At 44.6% G+C, this 24,948-nt stretch overlaps 2 protein-coding genes across 5 annotated transcripts in view; both read right to left on the minus strand.

Moving 5' to 3' along the window:
* Positions 1-398: 398 nt before the first annotated feature.
* On the minus strand, positions 399-15,625 carry raver1 (ribonucleoprotein, PTB-binding 1). 2 transcript variants are annotated; one of them, XM_088931579.1, is made up of 15 exons: positions 15,295-15,625; positions 13,619-13,685; positions 12,659-13,128; positions 10,919-11,110; positions 10,506-10,626; positions 9,884-9,984; positions 9,243-9,329; positions 7,687-7,777; positions 7,290-7,570; positions 6,763-6,862; positions 6,127-6,287; positions 5,155-5,235; positions 4,792-4,926; positions 3,996-4,079; positions 406-3,055 (listed from the first exon to the last, which is right to left on the minus strand). In XM_088931579.1, exons 1-15 carry the CDS (start codon positions 15,607-15,609, stop codon positions 2,909-2,911), a joined length of 2,433 nt encoding a protein of 810 aa, XP_088787705.1. In that variant the 5' UTR covers positions 15,610-15,625; the 3' UTR covers positions 406-2,908. The 2 variants fall into 2 exon arrangements, with proteins under 2 accessions (XP_088787704.1, XP_088787705.1); XM_088931578.1 differs by lacking the exon at positions 9,243-9,329 and having other exon boundaries at positions 399-3,055.
* Positions 15,626-17,167: 1,542 nt separating this feature from the next.
* tyk2 (tyrosine kinase 2) overlaps positions 17,168-24,948 on the minus strand; it is a 45,348-nt gene continuing 37,567 nt past the window's right edge. For 2 of the 3 annotated variants that reach the window (XM_088931580.1, XM_088931581.1), the window contains exons 21-24: positions 24,529-24,701; positions 22,535-22,652; positions 21,274-21,384; positions 17,168-20,721 (exon numbers count right to left, since the gene is read on the minus strand). In XM_088931580.1, coding sequence (XP_088787706.1) covers positions 20,578-20,721; positions 21,274-21,384; positions 22,535-22,652; positions 24,529-24,701 — 546 coding nt within the window. In that variant the 3' untranslated portion in view covers positions 17,168-20,577. Of the gene's footprint in view, positions 20,722-21,273; positions 21,385-22,534; positions 22,653-22,818; positions 22,960-24,528; positions 24,702-24,948 lie in introns of those variants that run through there. The other variant, XM_088931582.1, reaches the window with a different exon arrangement.

Consider the following 24,948-nt stretch of genomic DNA (forward strand, 5'->3'; position numbering starts at 1 on the left):
TAAGAATCTGAGCTCAAGCGACTTCCCTGGTAAGATACAGGAACGCAAATCGAACAGCCTTGTCGGCAGCTTGAGAAAAAAATGGTTGTAGATTTACACCCCCTAGTGTTCAGTCTGCTCAACATAGCAATTTTGTGTAAAAGATGACCCTCCATTTTACCTACAGCAGACAAGACTGTAAAATGGTAAAAGACTTATAAATTTATCGATGTAGCAACTGTTACCTTGACTAGAGCAAATAAATGACCTCTGTAGCTGCAAGTGTCATTTATTGTAGATTGCATTCACTTATTTAGAGATCTACCAAAACCAAAGCATTCCAGCACAAACCTGTCAGACTTACAGCTTTTAGATTGCCATGTGCTTGTCGACAAGGCAGTGAAGAATCACTCACAACATGACGTTTTTGTTTTATTTTGTAGGAGACACAAACATTAGTTGCCTTAGTAAGAAAGTCACAATGAGAAATATGGAACAAGAAAATCACCCTAGTGGACACTAAGACACCCAAACTTCCTCAAAATGTCAAGCAATACTGGTTGGAGGTAATGATACTATACAAAGAATTTGTTATTTTAACTTAAAACCCACCAACATTACTAAACATACTCCTCACAAACTGCAATTTCACAGTTGATCAAAAAGCTGTTCAAGTATTTTCTTGTGTATTACAAAAGAATAAAAAGCATGCTTCAATGGCAGTTTAAACTTTGAAATGCACCACCCAAGCGGATAATGATCAGCAAACAGCTTAAACAAAAACTGATCAATACATGTCCACTTGAAGAGAAAATTTGCTTTGAATTTGGTCATGATAGGTTTAAACTGAGAACGTTAAAGCCATTACCCACACTGTGGTTAATTGAGGGAAAGAAGCCACTACTCAAACTGGCTCTTGTTTGAATATCTTATCAAACTAGATATTAATACCTTAGTTTGACTAGTAGAATTGCTTGATTTTCAACGTATTGCAAGTTCCCTTGACAAATTTGCATTTAAGACTTGCTGTAGCTGCAAAGATCACATTAAAACATGTTTAATGCCTTATATTTCTTACATGAAATGCCCTCAGACGTATGCATCTTGAGCATCTCCTTAAGCAAACATGGGCTTGGAACAGGAAAAAGGTTCCGAGATGAAAAATAAAAATGCTGCACTGGTCAAAAACAAAAGGAAGGTTTAAGAACGGTGATTTCAACACACATACAGTAGTTTAAGTGCAATAAAGCCATCACCCCGTATACAAAACCACCCAAAGAGTAAAACTGACTCAGTATAAAAAAACTGACACTAGTAAAGCTATTAATATGAAAGTCTGAATTCTAACCTTTTCACTTGGATTGTTTAGATCTTGGCTCTTCCTTTCCTAATTTGGCCATGAGATGCCGTGCTCTGAAAGGGTTACAGGATTCAGAAAGAAGCACATCAGCACAGAAACAACCCTGCTTTGAAGTCCTGCTCCGGGCTGGACAACAAATAAAGTAAAAAGGCACCTCAGCATAAATACACTGGTCAGTACCAACAGGGCAGAGCTTCTTTGGAACTTTAGAAATTTATGAGAAGCAAAAATAAGTTCCACATCATTAAAAGAAGGAAGAGGCAGCAGTACCCCAGCAATGCTCATTTAAAGGCCATTTAAAAACAGTAAGGCATGTCTGTTACACATACATAGGCTGAGCTTTGAAAGCAGCAACCAAATTTCTTTGGACATTTAAATCTGGAAGAGCTGCTTTTGCCATTTGGCATCATGATTTTAATAATTTATATAATGACTTATGATAGAAAAACCTAGAAGGCACAAAAATACTGTTGAAACATACAGAGAAGTGTTTTGGTTCTGAAGTATTAAGGTGAGGTAAGAACCAGTTCAGGTCAAGACTGGAAGTCTTTTTTGTCACGTCAATGCAGTTTCATTCTATGCTGAGAAACGTTCACATCAGTGTAAATGTTCAGTAAGGTTTAGAAGTGGTGAAGGACATAAGGCATTAAAGGGAAGGTATCACATTTCAAGCCTAAATCAGCAGAATAACTGTGCTTTTGAGGTTTATAGAATAATGTCAGTGTAAAAATAGATGCTTTCATGTAACATTACACTGCTGCACATTTAAATAACTATATCAAAGTACACACTACGACACGAGACTGTACAAAGTTATTCCTCATCTCTGCCCTCCTTAGAATCTTAAGTTAAAAGGGAAGATGAATATGGAAAATAAAATTTACATGAGCAGTACAAGGGAGGAAAAGTTCCTGCCATTAACAGAAAAGCATAAATGACAAAAAGCATAAATTCACATTTTCACACAGTTACAAACAGTAAGAAATCATAAAACATTTAGGGCTTTGCCTGGGGGGGGGGGGGGGGGGGAGAATAAAAAATTAAAACTTAAAAAAACTAAATGAAGCCTTAACTTGGAAATATCAGGAAAAAAAATCCTGAATTCACTTTAAGCTGTGTTCACTCTGCAGCTACCCACATAATAACATGAGGCTTTTCTTTAAAAAAATCAAAATAAAATGAAACTTAAAACTTATATACTTAAAATAAAATTAAAAACTAAAAAAAGAAACAAAACCTCACATTACAAGGCCAATATGTTGAACAGAAACATTTACCTCCCTGAGCTGGGAAGCAGGATCTTAAAATGTTCTTTACCGAGAGAGGGGAGGGGAAAAAAAGAATAAAATGGATAAATCACAGTCATACATTTCCTAGTATATCATCTTACAGCCACCTAGACTATCACTGGCAGAAAAAAAACAGAACACCACACATAATAATTCTCCACCCCTGTAAAAACCATGGTGTCAGTGATGATTAGCACAACGTCAGAGGTCTGCCCTTCCTCCTCCCTCCCTTCTTTCATCCTTTTCCATTTTATCCCCACGACTCCAGAGACACCCGCAGTTAAAATATTCGTTTCCGCTTCAGGTAGGAATCGGCATAGTGTCCCCCAAGACCCTGCGAGTGCTGTCCCACATAGCTGCCCTCGGGGCTCGGCTCGGGCGATGGGATGAGACGCGAGAACACCCGTTTCTGACCCCCAACTGGCGTCTGACCAAAAAAAAAAGCACAAGATATTTACTGCACATTCATGCAACATCCAAACCTGGCACATTAAGTCTTTCCTGCACATCCTCCTCATGGAAGGAGTGAAAGATACAACATCAAAGATCTTTTTCAGACACTTTTGGAATGTGTCTACAATTTCAGAATGCTTCTTTGTACTGTTCTCATCTCTTGAGTTTAAATTGAACGCACATACAGCAAACGGCTACATGTCAAAAGCATGATGAACACTGGGTCACTGAAACGCACCCACTAATCCACTACTGTACCACAAAAGCTTAGACTGTAAATCTCTTATAACATACCAATGACGAACAAGAATGAGTAACTTTCCAAATTTAATTAAGGAACAAGGTCAAAATGTTGATCATTTCCTCATTCTAAAAATAAAACCTGACTTTTAAAAAATTGGCAACAGCCTGCAAAGCTTGGTTTTGCACTACATGCTATTTTTTCCTACAAAAAGCAGAACCATTACATCCGTTTTAAACCATCTTTTAAAACCATGTTTCTGGTGACAGAAAATTAACTTCAGTTTGATCAGAACTTTACAATTTTATTGAGACTTCTAACCAAATAACCACATTCACGTGCAGTATTTAAAGTAGATTCTTTAACAAAAAAAAAAAACAGCACTCTTTATTCCATTGAGCAACTTCACTCAATTGAATTTCCAATTAAATTGGAATTTAAACTACACTGTCTGGGCACGGGTTTCAAAATAAATAAACCACAGCTGCATTAAAACTAATTCAGAAATAAGATTAACAGACAAGGACACTTCTGTAATAGTAGAATCTTTATACTTCAGGTCCTCAAGGTGCGATGTGAAGCCTACTGTAACCACTTCCCAAGCTTTAACTTAAGAATCGTGCCCATTTCACTGAGGTCAATATGACAGGGAAAAAACATTAAAAGCCTTTACCTTCATAATGTTTCCTGGAGGAGATGAGCTTGGCCCATACCCGTACAAACTGTTTCCATTGCTTACAGGAGGCATACCTACTGCCTGAAAATAAGCAGAGAGTTTTTACAATTTCACATACATTGGGTTATATTTTTACTAACCAGAAAATGCAGCTCTCCAACTTAAGCCAGTAAGTGCAGGTTTCCCATTTGGACACAAACTACACAACCTTTGCTTTGAACACGAAGAGTGCCCAAGACACCAGCGTCTTGGCAGCACATCCACAGTTATGGCGATGGAGGAGAGAGGCAGATAATAGATGGGTTCAAGACAACCCTGGAGACAAATACAGCTCTCGAGCTCATCCAATTGTCACACTGGGTTTGCCATGGACGGCTAACACCCTGCCCTTTGCAGAGTACTTGTCTTCTAAATCCCATGCAAATTCAACTCTTATGGGAATGTGGCAACAGATCATGAGGTATTTCTTTTGGGAACAGAACTGCATTCTAGAGAACGAGGTGATCGTTCTCTCAGTGGTCACCATGGAACAACTAAAACCTGTTTAGCACACCCTTTTAACATGTCCTCATCTTGCACATCACAACAGGAGAGCTGCCCAGAACATCATCCATGACTCGGGGCACAGATATGTATACCTCTTATTCTTGCATTCACCCTGTTTTGGCAATGTGCTGGTGTGAGTGATAAAATGGGAAGGAGGCAACCACATTGAAGCTACACATTTATACCACAGTGTACAAAAATATACCGCTTCCCTGTTAAGACTTCAAACAGTAAAGTCCCCCCTGACCTTGTTGAGGTGAGTCTGTTGGATCCCAGCACTCATCCCGCTCTTGAAGTACGCTGTAGGAGACCCCGAGTGATAAGAGGACACAGGAGAGAGGTTAAAGGCTCCACGCTCACTGTAGCCAGACTGGTACGGACTCTGGAGCACAAAACGGGAAAGGGAAAGACTGTCAATCATGATAGACCACAGGATTCAGCAGCAGGTCTTGGGTGGTTTCTGGTTTTACGAAATGGGCTCTTGGTCAGAACACCAGGTGTGGCAAAGTAAACGTAGCTTTTGAAAATATTTTGGAAAAGCCTACATTTCATAAAAACCTCTAGCCAAAGGGAGTTATAAATCGATCAGTGCTGTCAGCCTGCAAAGTACCTTTTGCTTGTGATGGTTGTATCCTCTCAAAGTACTTGGGTCCAAGGCATCGTGTTGCTGATACATGTGCGACATCGAGTCCTTTAAGTGGGGAAAAAAAAACACCATTGCACAGAGATGTTGTGGCTAGTGATATGATGCTAGCTGATGTGGCTAAAAAAAACAGTCCGTTGCTACAGTCTTCTTTAATTGCATCTTACTGTTTGCAGACAGATAACCTCACCCTCTTCACAGGTAGGAAATGAACATTTACTCAATTTTTAAATTCAGTAAAATATCACAATTCCTTCTAGTTGCATGACAAAGACATCCTGGAGAGGATATAATTATGAGGACTGCTACATTCTTAATTTCATGGCTTAGTTATTTCATTACCCTACCAGTATTTCATCTTGCCACTACTTCTTTCCTTACACAAATATATCATTACTAATGAAGGGAAAATCTAGTCCTACAAGGCAGGAGTCCTTCAGGTTTCAAATAAGTAATTTGAAATTAGCAACTGTTTAAGACCAAAAGAAACAGGAAGATTCCACTTATTATACAAAACACTATTTAATATAGGGAAGAATGAGACCCGAAGGATCCTTTGGCACTCTAGGGCTCGAGCTGCATTCGATTTTTTACAGAGAACCTCTGTATAAATTCTTGAATTGAAACATGCTTCCTTCAAAAATATTTCACATTAAAACAAAGAGAGGCTACAGGCTGGACTTCATCAAAACTTCCTCCAATGCCACATGCCAAGCCCAGTGTTCATTTCAATTGCGGAGTGCCAAACAACTTTGGGGAAAAACAGAAGCCTGCCATCTAGCTCTGGGTTTGTAATTTATTTTTTGGAGGCTTGTATTATCTCCAGTCACAAAACTTATTAACCACTAGTGACTCATTTCCACACCAACTCTTCCATTAATTAGAATGTGTAACTATAAATAAATACAAATAAAGTGGAGAAAAAAAATGACATCATACTTGATTTACAGGCTTGTAGTCTCCATACAAATAGGAGTCTTGGTACTGAAGGCTGGAAGGAGGAGAGAAGTCTGAATGGGAACTGTGCATGTTTCTGGGATTAGAGATGTTCCCCAAGACACTGGGCTTCTTCCTATAGGGGTGGGGTCTGGAGTTCGCACCTGCAGAAAACACAAGAAAAGTTAAATACATGCCTCAACACCTCATACCTTTTACAGCCCAGAATGGTTTTCATTTCAAATCGACTCTGCACTCCATTGTTGGGCCACTTCAGAGTTGCTTTCAGCTATGAAATATTCAGATTTCAAGCCACTTCTGAATTTCCTTTATTGACACAGCTCTGAAGCAGAGGAAAATAAAACCAGATATTTAATGGTACCAAGAGCTTAGAGCAGCAGTCATCCAATATTTTGGGATAGAACGGCTGGCAAGCAGAGGTACTGCAAGTTTGGATGTGACACACTCCTGTACCTGATGGCTGAGAGGTGAGTGTAAGGTTTCCTTGTATTTTTACAGCTCCCTGGACAGTCACAGAGAAGAAAGCCACTAGTTGAAGTGAAATGGAAGCACAGTTCTCATCACAAAGTCTGAAAGAACATAGAGCCTTGATCTACAAAACATGTCAGCTCCTCTCACCTGATCCCGACATGCCTGCTGATGGGAAGGCACTGTGGATGTTGAGGAATGGGTTCCGGGGAATCTTCAGGTCTTTGGGAGGCTCCCCCAGTAGGGACAGCTGAAAAGGATAAAATTAATGTTTTTTCCCTCCCATAATGCCTACTATGCCTCCTGCAAATAAATGTGAAGAACTGAACATGCCCGAGTCCTTTCGTAATCTAATGTCTGAATATCTCAATATTGTGGTAGAACGCAATTATTTAAAGGGATTTATTTTTGGAGGTTGAATGGTGGAAGAAATCTAAAACTCACTTCTGCCAAAGCTCGGCAGTCCAGAGTCTAAATCTACACAATAATATATAACCATGGTCACCGAGTTTGTGTTTAAAACAAAACAACTGAGGAAGGTTTTATATGCCTTTTTTAACACTATACAGTAGCATGATTTTTTTTTTGTTCCCAGATCAATTGACAAGCAGGATAGAGCTCCAGCACTGGAGTAGGGTTTTGGGCTAATGAACAAGCCTCCCACACCATGTTCTTACCCCTGGCATTAGAGACCCGCCATCAGCTGGCAGACCAGCACTAGGCTGCTGAGGTATGCCACCTAGCACATTGCCCAGAATAGGGGTGACAATGCCCTGGAGGGCAGGAGAAGGCGCAGACTGAGGAAAGTGGCCCCCCACGGTGGTGGGAGACTCCCGGTCCACAGACCCACCACCCAGCAGGTGTGGGAGGGGCATGTTTCCTCCAGGCAGTGTGGGTGGCTTTATGGGCCCTGGAGGAGGCACTTCTGGGGCCAGCCCAACAGAGGGCAAAACTCCACCTGCAGACAAAAGGCAGAGAGCAAATGTATAACATGACAAACCACAGGCAGGCAGGAGCTGTGAACAGAACAGCTTCTCCCAGGTAAACCCCTGCACTCCGAAGTCAAACGCTCACCTGGAGGCAGGTCTCCCAGTATTCCCATTCCCTGCTGAAGGACGTTTTGAGGTGGCAGCACGGACAGGGGGTTCTCTCCAAGCACCCCGGGCTACAGAAACGGCAAACAAACAAAAATTGATCATATCCTTACAGCCTAACAGGATCTCCACCCCTCATCCTGGAAAGCTTCAGGATCCATCACATCTGAATTTCCATTATTTATTCAAAACAGTCCAGACCAGCATGACAAAGTCATCATTCATCTTGAGGGATTAGGGTTGGAGATCACTAAAACAGCAACTGAAGATTCTGGGAACTTTGACAAACAGAAAAAACAAAGGCTTTTTAATGCCAACATCACTCAAAATAATGGAGGTTATCCAATTTATTACAGTACAGGACCATAAGAAGAGTGCACAGTATAGGGTTATACACTTAATTAGAATTGGAATGAGAACTAGTGAAAGAGAAGCTGTAAGCTGAATTTTTTCCCCACAAACTCCCCTCCAGCCTTTAAATCCTAGACATGGAAATATAACTATATCTATCTCCGGCTGTTACCATACACAATAATATTTTGCAGAGCAAAAATATTAATGTATATATATAGAATAATTTTAGAAGCATCCTACATGGTGGGTCCAGCCATTTGGGCTTTTTCTCTGCTCTTCGAAATCGAAACCAAATTTATATGACAATCATGGATTTAAATGAGTAAAGTACTGTGGTATGGTGTGTGGGAGGTGATGGAAAAAAAAAGTTTTTCCAATAAGCCAGCCTGTTCCGCCAGCCTATTTGCTTCCCATAATTCTTGTCCGGTTTACTCCATCCATCACAATCAAGTAAACCTCTCAGCAGATCATAATCCCATAGTAGCACTCGGTTCACAGGCTTGGCCGTGCCAGACACTGCTCTTCTCAGAGTCGCAGTTTGGATTAGGTCAACCACAGAATCACAACAACTTAACTTTTGGAGAGGAGTCCAAAATGACTCAAACAGCATTCAGCCAAAGCAGCTCCAAAGGAATATTTGAGAACAACGTTTCCTAGAGCAGGTTTCCACAATCCCTGCCCCGGAGTGTCAGTATCTTTTGATTTTCATTATAGCCGAGACAACATGATCCCAGTTTTCTGTACTTTGTTCCATCAGAAATCCACATCACTCAGATTACTGCCAAGGGATGCAGCAAATACAATTCTGTGACGTTCTGCTGCTACCCAGGGCTTTCCGAAAAGAATTCTTAATGGATAGGGACAGCACTGAATCAGATGCCCAACTAAGCACTTGCCTAAGCCCAGTGGTTAAATTCCAAAGTCACTACCACTACCATTAAGAATTAAGAACAGAACCCTGGAATCAGGCATTGGATCCATTTTAAATGTTAAGGGGATAAAACTACCTTAAATTTTAACAATATGAACAGATGTTCTAGGGGGTTGATAAATGTAACTAATAAAGAGTTAAGTGAATGGTAATTAAAACATGTCCTCCAGGAGGATACATAGGAAACCATGTTCTAGAGGAAACACAATGAATGGGAAACCACGCTCTACACACAAACCAGCTCGACTCACACTCAGGCCTGCCTGGTTCTCTTTATTGTGCAGGAGCTGTGCCCACATAAGATTCTGCAGAAGCAGGGGGCTCCCCAGCAATGCATTCTGTCAAAGGATGCATGGACGACAGAGAAAAATATAACAAGATGAAAGACAGATGAACAGCTGAAGAGTCAGAGCCATTTTCAGAGAAGGAATAAATCAATTACAAAAAGCAGAAAAGGGAACCTTGGTGTAGGCTTCATTCCAAACCCCCCCCCCCAACCATATTGTTTTTTAACCATAAAAGAAATAAAACACTTAAACACAAGGTTAAAAACAAGGGGTAGAATTTCCAGAACCATCACATTTATATTATTCTATGCAATATTTGCTTGAAACAATGTACAAACTTCCTGTTACAATTTGTAAGAGGAACATGCCATAGAATAAAATTATTCATAAAATACACACTGTACATTGAGAGAAAAAGTATAGAGATACATTGTTGATATTTTAGGGCCACTGGCATAATTAAGCTGCAGGAAGAAACACTGTAAAACAGGATGATAAACAGTTGCTTTCATCCTTTAGCCACAAGGCAAGTTTGGAGGAACAGTAGTTTGCAAGTGGTTTGGCACAGGACACCGTGGTTTGCTCTCAAGGTTTAAGTACTGTACCTGCTGGAGCTGGGCCTGGTTTTGTAGTACAAGCTGCAGCAAAGCTGCGGTAAGGGCAGGGTTCGCTAAGAGAGGCATTGCAGGAGCTGCGCCAAGGAGACCTACAAAACAAAGCAAAACAGGGAACTCTCATTCCATGACCATGTAGTTCTCCTTTTCAAAATGAAGTGGAAAGGAAAGTTGTCATACACCACACACTCACTACTAAAGAAGGATTACAATTACACAAGAATTAAAAGTGCACTCTATGGCCAAGGTTAGGAAGGTCAAGCCCATGAAATAGCTCTTCTCTGTATTAAAACACTTTCCCCTTCAGAAACTAACTTGCAGCAGAAAAAAAAACATACATTACCAGCTCCTCCCAAGCATGGAAGATTTTCCAGGCTCACCCCCCGCCCCTGATGTCGAAAATGTTGTTTGGATATTTTGTGAAGCAGAAAAATGTCTTGTACGAGACCCTGATGCTCATCCCAACATCGAGACCTGTCCTGTCCAACAAGGCATGGCTTTCCTCCAGGTACTGTAAGCTGCCTTTTGCACCAATATTTAGGGAATGGACCTAAAGGTGTTGTTGGTGACAAGTGGGCTGCAGAGCAACACATCCGGGGGCTGGGGGTATTACCATGCTTCCTGCCTTGCTGTAGTGGGGTGAGCAGCATTTTCAGCGTAGCTGGGTTGTTGAGGCTGGTGAGGATCTGCATGGCATTCGGCTCAGGCAGCAGCCCCTTCCCGCGATTCATAGCCTGCACGGAGAGTGGAGACCAACCAACGAGTCAAAACACGATCCTCTCAGACCAGGGAAGTGACCACACTAAAAGAAGCCATTGCATTTTGGATAGGAGAAGCTGGAATGAAGTATAGTATTTAAAAGTGCATAAACTCCAAATAAGCCAGACATCACTCTCTGCATATTTTGAACATCTAAGAGCAAGCAAACACATTTGCATAGGACATTAAGAGAACATAGAATTAGATTTCCCTTTGGCCAGCTTTATAAATTGCAAGCTTTTGAAGGGCAGCACCAGAGAACCCTACCATGGTCTGAGCTGCAATGAGCGCGGCCAGCATGCTCCTCCCTGGGGGTCCAGGTGCACAGAACGAGACGCGGATGCGCGTCTTGCCCACAGCCAGCCCGTCAGTGCTCCTCTGGAACATCTCTGCCATCTCGGCTGTCTCAAACTCCAGCACTGCAAACCGCCTGAAGTTGCCATCCTGCCCTTGTGCCAGCTGGAAAGCACACACAGTCAGTCGGCATTAAAAAGCCGTGGATCTCAGACGCTTTAATAATTTGTCAAGCAGGAATTAACTTTCAAATGTTGACTTTGTGGGCTGGTAATGTAGGATCTGCAGGACTTTTTTTTTTTTTTTTTACAAGGAGTTGTGGGCATCTAAAAAAAACAAACTACTAAAGTTTTACAACTAGATGGAGATCCTCAAATGAACTTGCTTTTAAAAACCAAAAAGGGAAAACCAGGTTGAATTGTCACCTGTATTTCTAATCTAACAAGGTGAAAATTGCAGTGGTAGCGGTCAAGGAATGAAACGGCAGAGATTCACCTGCTCTTCAATTTGCATGTTATGTTTACAGAATAAACGTGGGCACTACAACTTTGAAAGAAGCACATATAAGGTAGGTCACCTTGTCAATTTAAGGCCACCGCACAATGAAAAGTTAGCATGGAAAGTAATGACAGCATTAACAGTCCGTGAAACAGAGGGCACTGAAACCCCCACACAGTGCTCGGTTTTCAAAGTTGATACACTTCAGGGGATGTGTTAAAGAGTACAAGCCTGGCAGAATTGATAGCTGATATGTGGACAATAGGTCATGCGGCTTGCTTTGGTACTCTCCTGCCAACTATAGCTTTAAATCAAGCCCCTCCCTCCCATGCCATTACTTCAAAACAGGAGGCCCGCCATAGCCCAGTGTGGTTCTGACAGTGATCTCTGAGTAAACTTAGCTAAGCATGTCCTGTGCACCCACAGCGAATGTGCCCCAGGTAGGCTTTCATTCATATTTTTGCAACTTTTTGTAAAGCCTAATAGCAAGCAAAAAAAAACATTTCCATAACAATGAGGTGCCCCCAGAGCAGCCAGCCACTATGCAAGTTCCAGAAAGCCCTTCCTCACGTAGCAAAAGGAGGACAAAGGGGGCTGAATGGGCGAGCTTCAGCAATTCAGTAATGTGCTCACAGGTCATTCACACACTGCACCTGTGACAGTCAGGCGGTCATCACTATAGAAACCGCTCTCTAACCGTGCAAATCAGGTCAGGGTTAAGCAATGCTTCCTCTAGAATTCAAATTTAATATAGGTGCCAAGGTCCCTGATTTTAACAGTAAATAATGGGAAAAAAACCTGCTAGTTTAATTCTATAAGTATTTCCTTAACATGGTCTGAAGGTGAAATTTGGAAGTATCTCACTAGCTAAACTTCAAGCCAGTACATATAGAACTGTCACCCACATAACTGACCCATGAAAACCAGCATATAAGGTTTCTATCTAAACCACTTGGGTTTGGCCTGATCAGATTACCCATTTTATTGCCAGTAAGGGGATTTATTTCTCCTGCTGGCTTGATCTAAATTAGGGGGTCTCCACATCTGGTCCTGCAGACCATGGCATTTTCTCATTTTCCTGTCAAACCTCTGCTGAGCCAGCTACAGGCTACAAAAATAACATGATCTTTGGCCACCGAGCAAAAGCATGTACAACCCCCAATAGACTGGGGCTCTCCAGGGCGAGGCAAAGGGAGACTCCCATTGCGGCTGTACCTGGCAGAAGATGGGAGGGTGGAATTCGGTGAAGATCTCCTGCAGGCCCTCGGCGTCCTGGAGCCCACGAGGCAGGCGGTCCACGCAGAGGCAGCGAGAGTGCAGCAGCGGGTAGGTGAGGGAGTTCACCTCGGTCCAGTGGACGTACAGCATGCGCGTGCCCAGCTGCTTGCCCAGGAGCTCGGACTTGGCCCGGGCGGCCGAGTCCTTCTTCATGTACTCCACGAAGCCGTAGCCCTTGGACTGGCCCGTGCTCTCGCTGTACACCAGGAAGCAGCGCTCCAGGTTGCCGAAGGGGCGGACCAGCTCTTCGAACTGCTGCTGGGTGAAGGACAGGGGCAGGTTGGCGATGCACAGCAGGGCGTCCGTGGGCTGCAGCTGTACTGAGATATCCCGGTCGCGCAGGGAATACTGGTGGTACTCCTTGATGGCAGACTTGGCTTGTTCACCGTTCAGCAGAGTCACAAAGGCTAGGAGTGGCAAGAATGACAGAAGTCAAAGGGTTAAAACACTCAGACTGATCCCTGCCAACAGCAGGAGGGCATCCCTACCATTCCTCTCAGGACTGGATCTCAATCCAAAGACCTGCCCTGGGAGGCCCAACAGTGCTGACAATCGCTGAACAGGGCAGAAATTCTCAGCCCTGGTTCTGAAACTTCACTGGGGCTCTGGTCTTCTATTACCCTGGACATTAGCACTGCTTCTATGGTTCCATCTTATTTCAAAGCCTCCAAGACAACACAGAGCCATATGGTGACTAACTAGAAATAATAAACCGCTAGTTTCTTTTCCAGGTGAAAGTGCTGGAAACCCATTAAGACCCTAAGCAAGTCCCTAAACTAAGAATAAAAGGTTTCTCTGCAAGGAGGTGCCGTCTATGACTTCAATTTAATACAGCCTTTCACACAGGGCAAAAGCTTACAGGACGCAGGGAATACAAGTCTTTTAAAAGGTACTCACCTGTTCCTTTGTATTTGTCTACGAAGCAGTACTTTAAGTCATAGTCACTCAAAAGATCATGGACCTCCTGCAAAAAAATACCAAAAGGATGCAATAAACATTACTGCTCTATCAAACCATTTAAAGTTGTTTTTTAACTTAGGCATTAATAATCCTGAGAGGATGTGACACCGGAATAGCTATGTATTTTGGGCTGTTATTTACCTATTGTTAATCTATTCCTAGATTTTTTATATTTCCTTAAGTAAATGTTTAAGAAGCATAACATTAAAGTACTATTAAGATGCACACGCTCAATGTCATCCAGCATGAGAATGGAAATTTCACATTCATTTTGAAGTGAACAACCAGAAACTGCCAGTCACAGCCAAAAATCAACTCAGAGTGATTAGAATGAACCACTTAGGTGTGAAGAACAGAAGGAGGGACTCTTCCCAAGGAGCGAGCCCTGAAAGAGGAAAACAGGGAGCTGTTCCTGGCTGGGAACAACCCCTGCTTTTCTTGAGCCCTTCAGGTGCCCCCAGCCGACTGTGGTGACATCACGCTTTGCTCTCTCCCTCAGAGAGGGAGAGAAGGGGTCAAGCTCACCCGTGCTGCATGCGGTCTGCCCATTGTGGTAAAGTTCACTTTTCACAGCGCTAAGCAAATCCAGCAGCTTCTCTCCCTGCAAATGTAAAACCGCTGTTTTTTTTTCCCTCTTTACTCTTTCTGGACGTAGCCTACTCTCTTTGATCAGGGCTGGCTCAAAACGCCCCGATCTGGACCTCTGTTCATGTGTACAGCGTCCTAGTAGGCCCCTCTGTTCAGAAAGTCATGTTATGTCAACAAAACGTGTGTCACGTGAAGAGCACAGAGCCAGCGCATCACGGAGCAGAGAAACGGGCAATTTACATAAAACTCATTTAACAGCAGGATCACTAATGCAGCCTAAGCAACTCTGAAACTGTAGTGCTTTTCGCTTCATAGGTCTGCTGTAACTTGACAGTAGAAAACGGTGTTCCTCAGTGCCACCGTGTGTGCGCAACGAACCGTATTATTTCCAAATAAAACCGACATCTGAATAAACTGCTTGTCTTACACAACATAAGTCACAAAAACACTAAAATGCACGGATTAAACCAGACTTATTCATTAAGCAGGTTTACGACAGAGTTAGTTCTCAAAAGATGTCAAGGATATATTTAAGATAAGGTAGGAAATATTAACAGTAAATATAACATAGCTAAAAAGTATTGTTCATAGACAAACCCTCTCGCTCATTTATTTTTCATAAAGAGAAACAAAGTATCCAGAGCTCACGGATCCAGCGAGCGCCTGATGAGACTGTAAAATCCGTATCTTTTCAGCGTCAGAATCTTGGACAAGGTAAAACTAACACCTCTAACACACATACTGCCCATTTAACACCGACAGTGTTTATTTTATGTATACGCAACTGGTTAAGTCCTGAACTTGCGGTCTTGTTCCCTGAAATAAACTCAGACGTAACATCTACTCACAAAGCACCGACGTTTCCCCATTAAGGCTACACCGAGAAAACCGAATGAAAAGATCAGACGTGCACCGCACAGCAATCATACCAACCCGCCAGCCTAACTCGTAAGCTAAGTAAAGAAAACAAAAATTTAGGGGGGAAAAAGCACGAAAGTTCGAAGCAAGCGTGAACAAAACCCTGCCTGATTCGTGATGTCGGGGGGCAGGTTTTTAATGAGGATTTTCCTGCGGTTGTAAAACTCCCGGCGGGTCCTGTCCAGGCGGCCAGCGATCTCCTCGGGGCTGAGCACGGACAGCTCCTCGTCAGCAGCCCGCGGTCCTTCGTCTCCTGCCGGGTTCTCCTCCTCTCCCGGCTCTCCTCCGCCTTCCCCGGGGAACCAGTCCTCATTGTCGGCGGCAGGGTCGCAGTCGTAAGACGGGGGGGTCTTCAAAATGGGCCCCAAGTTCGGATTCTCGTCTTCTCCGGCTGCAGCACCAACGGACACGGCGGCCGCCATCACTGTGAACTGGGAAGGTTTCAATCTAGCAACAGCAACGGGCGGTTGTATTGGTGCAGTTTAAACAACAGCGACAAAGCAGTAAGGACGATGCTGATTGGATGAGAGGACTTGCTCGGGTTTTTTTCTCCCCGTTTCACGCACGAAAGGGGCGTGGCGATAGTCACGTGAGATGCCGCTATTTGATTCGCTCTCTGTAGAGGCGCTCCTGTCTTGTATGGACGGGTTATTGTGAATGATGCTGGAAATAGGGTGAGGGCGGTTTCTCTTATATTGCGTTTGCATTCTTTTCAGAATGTAAAAGAGGCAATCGTTTGCTACCCAGTGCCATTAAGTTTCCCTTGGAAAAAAACAGGCTTTGATGATTTAATAGCCACTTAAACTGGTAAAGTAGTTGTGACAGCATTGTTGCACAGAAGACAATGCACTGAAAAAAAACACAAAAAAAACTATCAAAACAATGTAAAAAAAGTTATAGAACTTGAGAAAGTATAACAATGTGTGTTCATGTTCCTGAGTGCTGTGGTCAGGAGGAAAAGATTTAATTCATGAAAAAGATTTAATAAGAACGCCGTCAGACACCAGCCGGACATGTCCAGCTCACTCTGCAGACTGGGGCGCAAGTCATAGCCATGTCACTGGGAGGCTCGATTTGATAAAGAGGCTGCCTCTTGATTTGTACTACCATCATAAATTAAGATAAAGAAGTGCTCTTCCCAACTAGGGATCTGTAAAATTCACCAAAACTACTGCCTTTAGCAAAAAAAAAAGGGGGAAATCAGCTTAAATTATCTACAGTGTCACCTTCAGCCACAATTCACTCATTCGTTACAGATGAATCGATTTCAACCTCATTTTCAGAGCCCCCACCCCCCCTAAAAAAACACATTTCGTGAAATGTTTGTAATGTGCGTCTGCCAGAGCACTGCAGAATCCCAGTGAACAGGATTGTCAGAGTCCTCTTTGTAGTGGTGAATGAAAGAAGCCTCTCGTTCTCAGAAACTCCTGGGGTGTACAGGAACATGTGGACAGCAGGCAGACGCTCATCTTCCACACACCTGTACGAGCTGGATATACACGACCATACTCCGTGGGTCCCATCTAATGGGTCCGTCTTCATGTCAGCTACAGTATATAGATCCTTTCGTGTTTGCAGTCCTTCTGGTCAGGCAGAGAGGATCAGCACATTTCAAGAGACCTAAAATACACCAGCCAGAAGCTTGTAAGCTTCTATCTTTAATCCTGTCGTAGTGTTGCTATCCAAGCTTTTATTAACAATACATCAAAATTTACATTTGTTTCCAATAACCTGATTAATGAGGGGTGGGGTTGTTATAAACAATTATACTTCTCGTTTGGCTTCAATGAGTATGAGCATTCAAGTCACAGTAAAAATCAGTTCTGATGGCTTGTCATGCCCTGTTAAGAGGACATATCCTGTTCCAGCTCATGATTTTGACAAGTTTTAAGTGTGGTTGAGATACGCTGTAAATGCAAATGAGGAAAAAGGAGGGGAATTACACCTGAGTAGCAGAGACAGAATCGGAAATGTAAATACAGTTTAACAATTTTATTAATTTTTCATACATAGGGGATACTGCAATATGAAATATTACATGCAGCTCAATTTGAACACAAAGGAAAAAAATGTACATGAGTTGTTAAAGTCTAATTACTATAGTGCTTTAAGACAAAGACAATACATGACATTATTTGACTGCAGATTCCAGGTGTAATTAACAGAGTGTTGTGTGATGCAAGAGCACAGTCAGCCTTGGAGAGACTTTAAGGCAGTTGGCACTGTCCCTTCTACAGCAAAAGGAGCGCTTCAGTTAATCTCCTACCTGTCTGCAAAGACCTAAACATGTTTTTAGTGTGCTTTATCCTGTATGGGACACTTAAATCTCCAAATGGCGTGAGCCACTCTCTTCTTCATTGTCAAACAACTACTGTATAAAACTATATTTTTGCACCAGCTTGATTTCTCAAACAGCCTTTGAGGTACATATTCCCACACCTGTCAACCAATGTTTGGATTGATCTTTTAATGCATATTCAATGATTTCCTGGCACTTTAGTTGGTGGATTTTTTGCAAAAGGGAGACAGGCAAACATCTTCCACTCTGGCTTCTATAAGAAACACCCTTACAATTAATGTGTATTCAACAGCTGGAGATGAAGGTCACCCATCTCTTGACTGTAGAAACTTTCTTTCATCAGTAGCTCACATTCTGGTTGAAAAAACAATACACTGCAGAGCATTATGACGTTTGTTGACTGACAAGGCTATGCGTAGGCTTTTGGGTTTGACATTCAAAACTGAAGGAAAGCTGAAGTGCTTCACACTTCATTGAAACCGTCTCTATTGACTGACATCCTGTCGGAATGCTGGGAAGGTAGCTTTGGAAATTAAAAGCATCCCATTTCATCCAGATTTCCCAAGTCTAAGGTTCCTATCCAAAAAGAAAAAAGGAGGACAAACTTTCAGTCCCTCCTGGTCTCTCCTTTCCAGCCCCAGCCAAGGAAGAATAAAGACAATTATCCTTCAGAACTGAGACATGTCTCACTCACTCTGCACAATATTATTCATCTGGTGGAATTTGTACATTCAAAGACAAACAAAAATAAATAAATGGATCAACTCAACGGGTATCTATTCTTTTTTTTTTCCTGAGCAGAGTGAACAATAGACAACATTTTTGCACGCTGTTTTTTTTTAAAGCAGGTGCTCCCTTTCATCTGAAAAAAAAAAACTAGCAGACTGTTTAAAAGGCCGAGCGAGCCCCTAAATTACAATCTGACCAGGCAGATTTATATCAAAGACGACCATTAAGTCCGTACCAAACGGTCAAAAAGCCCCAGCCTGGTTCGTCCAGCGGTCGCAGGCTCCGGGATGGGCTGTCGTTAGCGGATGGGCGGTCGGGACTCCAAACGGACAGGCAGCAGCTGGAACGTGAGGGTCTCGTTAATTTCGGCCACGGTCACCTCGGCCTGCAGAGCTTCGAACACTCCTGCTGGCACTGGGACAGCAGTGCCGGTCACCTGTGACGTGACCGGGCACTGCTGCAGCACCATCAGCTCCTTCAACCAACTACCTGTCCCCACCCGCGAGGCACAGGAAAACAAAAAGCGATTTGTATTTTGCTTTTGGAAAAAAAAATCGGCTTGCTCGGAAACTCAGAGCCCCATCTGCCTTCTGTGCACCAGGTTGCTCGTCAGCCAACAGTAAGAAGAATTGCCACCTGTTCCAGACTCCCGGGCCCACAAGGGGAACTTCACAGCTTCAGGTAGTACAGTTAAGAATGGCTTAGTCACCTCTTTTCCTTAAAAGCAGTTTAGCAACGTCACTGTTTCTAAACTAATCCTTTATCGTTTTTTGACACTGGCAGGTGTTGCTTAAACAGTCTTAAGAACAGCTACACATGAGAGGCAATCATTCTGCTCATCTACATTTACGTTAATATACTTGGCTGATGCTTTTGTCCAAAGCTCCATACGTTTATACTCCTTAAGACAGCTGAGTATCTTACTGGAGTAATGCGGGTGAAGTACCCTGCTCAAGGGTACGGACAGCAGTGTCTCACCAGGGACTTGAACCCATAAAACCTCAGTTACAAGTCTGGATCCCTAACAACTGTGCCACACTGCTTCCTTCAAGCCCATTAGAACGCGTCAGCTGCAAAGCAAGATTTACTGCTGTTTCAACTGGTTTTAATTCATCCACTTTCTTTTAGTGATGGGACTGAAAGGCTGTTAGGAGCCTGAAAATACAACTCTGCCTTTTCTTCAAACTGGTTATTAAGGCACGCTGGCAGCCACGTTTATTTTAACATCAAGAGTGTGGCCGTTTACCATGATTTTGGGAACCAAACTATCATTTAATAAGTGTTGTTCTTTTAAAAAGTTGATACACAACGTTTTAAAAAACAACTCTTTGGCCTTGGTATGATGGCTGGCATACTGTAACATGAGGCACAAGCCGCCTCTCTTATTGTCACAACAAGAGACGACATTGATTCAAAACACCACAAGAGAACAAGCTCACACTGGGCGGCAGACAGGCAAAAAAGCTTAGTCTAAAATCTCATTCATTAATGACGCAGTTTCTGTCGTACAGGTCTTCGTCAACTGCTTTAAAGGAGAAATCAGCAAAACGACAGAGCATCGCTCTATCAGACAGGGGTGACTAAACCACGATCATTTTAGGCCCTGGATTTCGTATAGATATATGCACATTATCGTAGACGGCAACGGCTACTTTAAAGAGGCACCACATTACATATTTATATATTTACATATATATCCTGCTTAGGAAATATAAACAACGTACGACACGAGGAATAAGTGTTGGGTTCATTTGATAGCTTGTATGCTGTGTGTTGAGTGCGCTAAGGAGGGAGCTCAGCTAGGTTTAAAACAGTCCCGTTAAGAGTCACAGAACATCCGGTCCGTAAAAACGACAAAGCAAATCCGCCTTAAAGGATCCGAACTCCGCAGGGTTCCTTCCCAGATGCCAGTGGTGCACGATTCCCAGAACACACTTCTCCTTCTGCAGCCTCCCCTGCCCCCCCCCCTCAGGGTTCAAGCAGATGGAGCAACCCACAGGTGAACCACGGGCCCAGTTTATAATCCCCCCCACATGGGGGAAAGAAAACATCCCGAGCAAAATGTGGTTCCCTCTTCATCCTCCTGTACCAACAAAAACCAGGAAGGGTTTGGATTCCACTGCAAGATTCCAGGTCAACATCCTAGAACGTCTCTCGCCGGACCGGGAACAAACAAACCACAGCGAGGACAGGAAAGGAACAGGCGGGCGCAGATAAGAAGGAAAATCCTCCGGCGTCCCGGTTTCTTGTGCCAGCTCGTTTCTCGGTGGGCCTACAGCAGCCGACAGTGCCTTCAGGACGGGACGGACTCCGGGGGCAGGGATCACGGGGAAGGAGGGCCGTTCTCGGCGATGTCCGGGCCTCAGGGCTGGCTGATGAGGTTCAGCTTGACGGTAGGCTGCTGCTGGTAAGTCCGGACTATCTCTTCAATAGAGGCAATCAGGTCTCTGAAAGACGGCCGCCTGGAGGGCTCGTTCTCCCAGCACTTCTCGATCACGGCGTAGACCTGGAGTTGCAACAACAGCAAGGAGAAAAGGTCATCCACAATTTATCAAATCAACATTTAAAAGTAACACTACAGCAGAAAAACTGAGCTTTTTTTCAGATGCTCCAGACACCCATTGAAGGTCAAACAGAGGTTGCGATTTAAGCTACACATTTCCATTTCAAATGACCTCTGAGTGCCAGTGGCGCATCTTTAGACTGTTAAAAGAGAGCCTTTTCTTCTCCTTTTGTTATAGAGTGGACTTCAAGGCTAGAATGCCACCTGCAGGAAAACATCTGAAAAGCAATGACAACACCACTTCTGACTTTTGAACAACAGGTGGCGCCATAGTGCAGAAAAGCAGGCTGGCTGGCGAACCAGGATGTAGGATCTTGGGGTCTAACCCAACCCCAGAAACGGCAGCTCAATAACCGAACGGCACAGGCCGGCTCTGACCATACAGCAACATATTACTGCAGTAACAACTCCATGTCAGGTTTAAGGGTGCCATTTGTAGGCAGGTTATTGTCTGGGGGTTTCGGGGTGCGCAGGGACAGCGCGTTAAGGGCTCACCTCGTGCGGGCAGTCCTTCGGGCACGGCAGGCGCCTCCGCCTCTCCAGCAGCTCGATGAGCTTCATCACCGTCATCTGGCCCTGCACCGCCCCGATCATCTCAAAGAACTTCTGTGGGCACGAGGAGGAATCGGGGAGAACAACGTCAAGACTCGCTCGGCAGCGTGAGAGCAGGAAGAGGGAAGAGGCCACCCGCCCCGCCTGCTGTGCCAGGATCGTTAAAGCGGGGCTTCCCAGTCCCCACACCTGCTGGTTTTCATTCCAGCCCACCTTCATTCGCTAACTGGAGCCTTACTTCATCCAAGAAGCTGCTGCAATGGAACCATTTGCAGTTTGTTTCTCCTCACAGTGCTTCGGATTTTATGTCACTCGCAAAATACAACGGTTATAGCTCCAACATGTTAAGGTAGCGGTTCAAATTAAACATTATTTTAACCAGCGTCCAGGTGGATGCTGCACACTGGTGGTGGTGGAGGGGATCCCTATTACCTGTAAAGCGCTTTTAGTGGAGTGTCCAGAAAAGCGCTATATAAGTGTAAGCAATAAATAAAAATAATAATAATAATAATAATAATAATAATAATAATAATGTCAATGAAGAGCTTGATTATGTACCTGGGGGTTCGGCTGGAACAAAAACCAACAGGTGTTTTCTTTTTGGTTTCAATAACCTCGGATCAACAGCAGTCACGCATGGCTGAGGCCTGCAAGGCCCCCTCTCGCGAACAGATCTCAGGGAATCTCATTCCTCCGTCTCCCTCTGTCCATAGGCGGCCTGCATGTGGGCGCTCTAACAGTGTTCACCAGCGTGAGCAGGGCCCCCCCACACCCAGACAGCTGTGTCCGTCAGAAAGGGAACATCGCCCCAGGAATCCAGACTTTTCAATACAGAGCCCTGTGCTTGTGACACAAGGTGTGGTTGGAGAAGGGTTTCTGCATTAAAACTATCGCTGCAAATACATCACAGCTTCCTTTCTTGTTCCCTGTCTGAGGCATGAATGAACCAACATGCCAATTTCACATTAACACATTTACAGTCACCCAGGAGGCACAGGGGAAGGGATCTCTGCGATAGTGGCAATGTACAACAATGACTCGAAGTGTCTATTTATTCACGATGCCGTCCGGCGATGTCAGGGCCCGAGGACGGGTGCAGGTGAGGCTCAGATCGCCAAAGACGAGAGCAGGCTGCCGACTCTGATCGGAGCTCTGGGCCGCACGGTCAAGACGCAAGCCGATTTGCCCCACACCGCCCACCTACCGTCGGGGGACTCTGGCGGTTATCGCAGAACGTCAGGAGCTCGTACAGGCTGACCCCGAACGACCACACGTCCGACGCGAAGGAGAACTTGCTCTCCTTCAGGCACTCGATGGCATACCTGCGAAGCACAGGGATCGGGCGTTGATTTCAAACAACAGACAGCTCGAGGGTAAGGAGCAGGCAGTGCTGCCCCAGTGCAACCCCGCAGAGCACACACCAGAAACATGGGGCCGCGGTCAGAACCAAGGCCTGCCCCCCCCCATCAAAATCAACTGATTCCCCCCCGTGTCCAGCAGTGTCCTGCAGTGTCCAGTAGTCTTTTCGCCCAGCTCCAGCTGCGGACTCAGTTCAGGAGCTATGCAGAGTCATTCTCCACTAGCTCTTAAACCGCAGCCGTGAATACATTCAGGAGACGCACACCCAGGCTGTGGAGGCAAAAACGAGACCAACATCGTTCAAATCCTCAAGCTCCCAGAAAGCCAACAAAAATCGCGCCACTGGAGAAGGACAGGGCGGTAAGTCGTCCCTCAGCGGTACAGCACTCGATCAAGGTGGTGGCGCTCCTGCTTACTTGACTGGTCAGATCACTGCAGCTCTGCTCTCTTCCTCCAGCCTGCCCTCCGCCCTCCAAGAGCTCTGAGCTGCGAGACAGGGCTTACTACCGCCGTTTATCCCCCGTGTCTAACTGAATGTCATACAACGCTCACCCGTGTGCCGTCATCAATTATAATGACCAGAGAATAAAAACAGTTTTACTTAAACGGGCACGTTTGTAACTAGTATCCTACTGGATATCATTAACAGCTTTGTAAAAGGAAAGGTACTGGGTCATACTGTTGCTTTTGCTATTCAAAACGTAAAAATCAAATACCCCAACAAAAACTGTGATTATTGCTACAGCAAGCTAGAAGTGTCCACTGCCAATGGCCTGCTGCTCGCTTCAGTGTGTGTTAACGCTCGCTGAGGAAGTGAGAACCAGTCAAAACTTCGCAGGACAGAACTGAGACAGCGAGAAGCAAATGGCTGGCTTGAGACTGCACCGCAGATTGAGAACTGGGAGGTGAGTCACAGCAAGCTGGGAAACACCCTAGAACACAGACACAAAGGCTTGCAATGTTGCAAGACTATTTCCCCCCCCCATCGTTGATCTGACAGAGAAACTGTGAGACAGCTGCAGCTTTCTCCTGGACTGGACCTGTAACCTGTACCAGGAGGAAACTGCTGCTGGTCCTTTGGAAATGGGGCCTGTGATGACGACACACACCAGCAGGGGGAGACGGTGAGGCCAGGAGGAAGTTCCAGTAATCTGGGATTGGCATCTCTTTCAGTGAAATAAGCAAATGCTCTGTATGCACGCGATGGCACATTGCCTGAAAAGCATAAGTTTCAAACGACAGGCCACACCTCGCGTGAAAGATTCCCTTTCAGGAATTTTTCTCATCTCGGTCAGTGGAAGACAACAAATTACAGCAGTGGAGATTCCTCCCGGCACCGCTACAGAGAAAACTAAAAAAGTAAAGCTTTAACTGCTTTAATTTAACCAGAGAAGTAAAATTTCTCTTAGCGCTACTTGTAAAAGTAGCGCACAGGGGAATCTTAGTGCCCCTTGTGTTACACAAAACTGCCCTGTGTGACAGAACTGTCCAGGCATGGACAAGATTCCCAAGACACGTAGCAGAGCAGGACACACTGCGATCGTTCTGAACTAGGCTTGATGTCGCGATAGCATTAAAATCTATACACCAGGCATGGGCACTCCAGGTCCTGGGGGGCAGAAGAGACTGCAGGGTTCCGTTCCAGCTCATCTCTCCAAACGAGCTCAATCAGCTTGTTATTGGCTCAATGGGACCAATTCAACAGCTGCTCCCCACTTTTCGGGTGCTGCTGCTTGGAGGACACCCTAGCGAACCTGCTGACCCACTGATCGCCCACACCGGACCGAGACCACGGCTCCTCCTGGGCCCGAGAGAGCAGGCCCCCTCCGGGGTGCGTACCAGAACACGGGACTGTCGCCGTCCTCCTTCACCCGGTAGTAAACGTCCCCCTCCGGGATGTACTTGCTCAGGCCGAAGTCCCCGATCTTCACCACCGTCTCGTTCTCCACCAGGACGTTCCTGGCTGCCAGGTCCCTGTGGATGTAGCGCTTCGAGTGCAGGTAATCCATTCCCTGGGGAAGGGAGCAGAAATCTGACTGGGATTAACATGGAAGGGGCTCTCTGGGGCTGTGAAGTTCCCTGATGACCTTCTCCACGCTTATCCCTTTACTCATCTTACTGTGAATTAACTTTGCAAGCCCCCTCTTCCTCCCTCCGCCTCATTTCGGAGTGCTGCGGGTGTGCAGTGTCTGCTGACGTACTTGAGAACAGGACCTCAGCCCACAGGCAGTGGCTCTAACACCCAGGTGTGTTCATGCC

The sequence above is a fragment of the Atractosteus spatula genome, chromosome 14 (genome assembly GCF_055471065.1).
Source record: "Atractosteus spatula isolate fAtrSpa1 chromosome 14, fAtrSpa1.hap1, whole genome shotgun sequence".
NCBI lineage: Eukaryota > Metazoa > Chordata > Actinopteri > Semionotiformes > Lepisosteidae > Atractosteus > Atractosteus spatula.